Genomic DNA, 4,891 nt, shown 5'->3' with positions numbered 1-4,891 from the left:
ACCGTTACCGAATTCTTTTAGTGTTGCCTTCGGTGTCTTTCTAATGGATGAAGGAACTTTTTTACATGATGAAAAATGTAACACCATTCTTGTTACATTCTCTTTGTATGTGCTTTCACAGAATATACATTGATACCTTTTGTTTTCAACCTCGATGTAATATTTTTTTTTTATATCTTGTGGTTTCATTTTAATATTTTATAGGTACAAACTACAAATAAATAATAATGAACTGACACGAATTAAAATAAAAAGTTTACTAGGTAAGCGAACGTGAAAATGTTCAATAATTTTTAATGATTAGGTTGATAATAATTAAGAACTTTATAATCGTAGTAATGACTGATGACTGATGAGGTACAACTGACACTATAAGTGGTGTAACTGCTGTAACGTATTTATAACGTGGTTTATTATCTTTATCTATAGTCCGGCCCACGAGAGTCCATACGTAAACCGCGCATCGATACTGACGGTCCTGACAGCTGCCAGCCGAATTTTCTCCCACCATAGTGCTGTTCCCACCACTCGGCAACGTGAATACAGCGGGTCATAAAAACACGCCTAACGACGGCTGTCGGCGATCGTTGCTGGCCGGTTTCCGATCGGTAGATTCAGCGTATGGAAGGGGAACCGATGCGCAGCGACGGACGCGTTCTGACATATGGACTCTCGTGGGCCGGACTATATATCTGTGATAAAATCAAATTAATATTAATATTTAATTGAGATAATAATTGATCGTATCAGATGTTGTATTCGTATGTTTAATCTCTTTTCTATGGTTTAATGTTATGAAGTATACTACACTATCAGTGGTTGTGGACGTTTTACATTTTATAATAAAAACTATTCCATTATATTAATATGTTATTACTGATGAATATTGGCACCGTGGAGACGTTTAATTTGAGGTGCCACATGCTATTTTTTTCGGTAAAAAAAAATTTACCTGTAAAAAAATAATCGGTAAATTTACCGGTAATTTACCTTACCGGTAAATTTACGGGGTAAAAATTTACCGAGCTTACATCTCTAGTTTTTTTTATTGGTGTTTACTTTCTGGGGTTGTGAAACGGGGAAAAACTTGGAAGTTGCCGGTTGATCGTCGATCTTTTCTAGATTTGTAGTGATATCTTCCAACTCTGGCACCTAAATAAAATTATTATGTAGAATACCTAATACAGTAATACATATTATATAATACGTATACAGTGTGTAATACTTATATACATTTTAATAATAATTGTTATAATTAAATTTTCCAAATATTAATTGACTTATTTTGAGTTGTTTACAGACATTTTCAGTTTCCACTTTTTTTCGTTTTTTTTTTCTAAAAATATCAATTAAATTTTTTTTTTGGTTAAAAAAGCTTGAAAAATTAATAGAAGGCTCCTAGTATATTGTTTCAAAGGCAGATGAAAAAAATTAAAAATCCCTAGTCACAATTTTTTTTATAAGCATTTAAAGTTCAAATATTGACAAAATACGTAAGAATAACGAAAATGTGCATATTATTTTTAGTTAGAAATTCATAAAAATTTTTCTTTTTAAATCTAAGATTTGAAAATGTAATATAAGATTCAATACAAGGTGATCTACCTTACCAAAAAAAAAATGTCTATAAGAAAGTCAAATTAAATTTTTACGAGCGTTTGAAGTTCAAATTTGTACAACATTGGATATTTACTCGATTTTTCATGGAACGATTTTCTTATTTTGTTGTAATTCAAAAACGAAAAACCTTAGACACATGAGATTTATATCATATGTTTATTTTATCAACTCCTATACTTGATTATATTTTAAAAATATTTTGACTTGTTTTGAACTGATTACGAACAATTTCAGATTTCGACTTTTTTAGTTTTTTTTTTTTATAAATGTCAATAAAATGTTATTTGTTGTGTAAAAATGCGTGAAAATTTAATATAAGGTTCCTGATATATTGTTACAATAGCAGTTGAAAAATATTAAAAATACATAGGCACAATATTTTTTTATAAGCATTTAAAGTTCGAATTTTGTGTAAAATTTGAATAAAATGTAAAATAAAATATAAAATGTATCAAATTTAAATTTAAATAATTATTTTTAGTTAAAAATGAATAAAATGTATACATTTTTATATCTAAGAATTGAAAATTTAATACAAGTTTTCTAATAAATATTTCAACCTTTAAAAAAAAAAATATGTCTACCGGAAAGTCAAATAAAATTTTTAGAAGAATTTGAAATTTCCTTTATAATTCCGAACAGTTTATCAAATAATAAAAACTACACAAATTCTGTTCAAGTACTTAAATAAAATGTTAATAGTTTTAATATATTTTTTTTTAAACAGTTCCCTTCAAATTCGGATGATTGGACAAATATTGCCACTGATTTTCAAAATCAATGGCAATTTGTCAATTGCGGTGGTGCAATTGACGGCAAGCATATACGAATTGTTCAGCCCCCAAAATCAGGCGCTCAATTTTATAACTATAAAGGATTTTATAGCATTGTGTTGATGGCTATTGTTAACAGCAATTATGAATTTATATACGTGGATATAGGCAAAAACGGAAGATTATCAGATGGTGGAATAATTGAAACTACATTATTTCACGATTTATTAATTCAAGGAAAATTATGCCTCCCCCAAAACAATGATACTGTAAAAAATCTAAATTATGTTTTTCTCGCAGACGAAGCTTTTTCCTTGCATGAGAATATTTTAAAACCATACTCCCAAAGAGAATTGACATACGAAAAACGAATTTTTAATTATCGGTTGTCACGGGCTAGGAATTGTGTAGAGAATGCATTTGGCTTGATTTCCGCAAGATTTAGGATATTGCAAAGTGCTATACATTTAGCACCGGAAAAAGCTATTCACATAGTATTAGCTATATGCGTTTTGCATAATTTTTTAAGAAAACGCGGGGGGTCGTACATTACAAGTTCTACGTTTGACAGAGAAGATGGCCATAGTATTTTAAAAAATGGTGAATGGAGAGATACCAATACTGAATTACATGGATTACAACCTCCACGTAATGCATCTGTGTCAATGCTTGCAAAAATGAACCGTGAAAATTATAAAGATTTTTTTAACAACGAAGGTTCCGTGGAATGGCAAGACGATATTTTGAAAGCGGGAAGAGCCTAATATGAAAGGACATATTTTTTAGATTTGAACTCATAATTTTTACATACTAAATAAAATAATTAATAATAATTTTCAAAAGTGTATAATTTGTATAAGTGTACCAATATTAATATTAATTGTATTATAAGTTCATTAATTTATTAATTAATTAATGCAATACAGTGTCCAAGATACAAAAATTACAGTTGAAATTAAAATATAATTATTAGATATTATTATTAATATTATGTAATTATCATATTTTTTAAAATAATTACCAATTATTTAAATATTTCAAGGTATAACATTTTTAACAACGCATAGCCCATAGGTAATATTTATATTAAAATTATATACAATTTTTGATTATATTATGTAATTTAATTATATTATGTTTCTTTGCTGAATAATTTATAGTCAAGGAACATTAAAAATAAATAAAATGTAAATACTTACATTATTTTCATTATTCTGATCTAAATTTGTCTCTTCAGGGAAACTTTCGGAAGTATTGCATAAACTTTCTGATGGTGTTTCTTGGTCAATGGTGAACAGTAATAAATTATAGTACCAGAGAGTTGGCTCATACACTTGGTCGTGTCCACTGCCAGAGCGTTTTGAACTCATCACTTTTTTGAGTTCTTTCCTGAAGGAACCTCGGAAACCCTGGATTTTTTTGACCACAAAGTCACGGTTTGCATCAGGTTGAATTTTTTTGCACAATTCCACCAATTCATCGTACGCTGATTTTTTCAAATTTTTATTTAAATATTCTTTAGATTTAATTTTCCAAAGACAAGGGAATTCATGATATTTTTCTAAAAAAGTCGTCGTGAATTCTTTAGACCAATAACGTGTATCGCTCATATTTAAAATTTTATAATTAAAAAATAATTATTTTTAATAATATTATAAAACATTTTTTAGTTGAAATATTTAAATATGCTAATACTTATAGCAAGCCGGAAACAAAACTTGTTGTACGGTACTCAAGAGTCTATGTATTTTTAATATTTTTCAACTGCTATTGTAACAATATATCAGGAACCTTGTATTAAATTTTCACGCATTTTTGCACAACAAATAACATTTTATTGACATTTATAGAAAAAAAAACTAAAAAAGTCGAAATCTGAAATTGTCCGTAATCAGTTCAAAACAAGTCAAAATATTTTAAAAATATAATCAAGTATAGGAATTGATAAAATAAACATATGATATAAATCTCATGTGTCTAAGGTTTTTCGTTTTTGAATTACAACAAAATAAGAAAATCGTTCCATGAAAAATCGAGTAAATATCCAATGTTGTACAAATTTGAACTTCAAACGCTCGTAAAAATTTAATTTGATTTTCATATAGACATTTTTTTTTTGGTAAGGTAGATAACCTTGTATTGAATCTTATATTACAATTTCAAATCTTAGATTTAAAAAGAAAAATTTTTATGAATTTCTAACTAAAAATAATATGCACATTTTCGTTATTCTTACGTATTTTGTCAATATTTGAACTTTAAATGCTTATAAAAAAAAATTGTGACTAGGGATTTTTAATTTTTTTCATCTGCCTTTGAAACAATATACTAGGAGCCTTCTATTTATTTTTCAAGCTTTTTTAACCAAAAAAAAAATTTAATTGATATTTTTAGAAAAAAAAAACGAAAAAAAGTGGAAACTGAAAATGTCTGTAAACAACTCAAAATAAGTCAATTAATATTTGGAAAATTTTATGGTGCGTAGAAAAGACTAATAT

The 4,891-nt window shown here is 27.4% G+C and overlaps 1 protein-coding gene across 1 annotated transcript; it reads right to left on the bottom strand.

Moving 5' to 3' along the window:
- Positions 1-1,035: 1,035 nt before the first annotated feature.
- LOC103308746 lies at positions 1,036-4,003 on the bottom strand. The gene is made up of 2 exons (XM_008182722.1): positions 3,593-4,003; positions 1,036-1,152 (listed from the first exon to the last, which is right to left on the bottom strand). The coding sequence occupies exons 1-2, from the start codon at positions 4,001-4,003 to the stop codon at positions 1,036-1,038; spliced, it is 528 nt and encodes a 175-aa protein (XP_008180944.1).
- Between the last annotated feature and the right edge of the window lie 888 nt (positions 4,004-4,891).

Source organism: Acyrthosiphon pisum, chromosome A1, assembly GCF_005508785.2.
Source record: "Acyrthosiphon pisum isolate AL4f chromosome A1, pea_aphid_22Mar2018_4r6ur, whole genome shotgun sequence".
NCBI lineage: Eukaryota > Metazoa > Arthropoda > Insecta > Hemiptera > Aphididae > Acyrthosiphon > Acyrthosiphon pisum.
Note: the sequence above shows the minus strand (reverse complement) of the source record. Positions and strands in the feature narration are given on the sequence as shown.

What these genes read in the sequence shown, in the direction of transcription:
- LOC103308746 (XM_008182722.1), bottom strand. Translation starts at nt 4,003, where the DNA reads ATGAGCGATACACGTTATTGGTCTAAAGAATTCACGACGACTTTTTTA. An exon ending in ATCAGAATAATGAAAATAAT is followed by an intron (nt 1,153 to 3,592) that starts GTAAGTATTTAC and finishes AATTTTATTTAG; the next exon opens with GTGCCAGAGTTGGAAGATAT.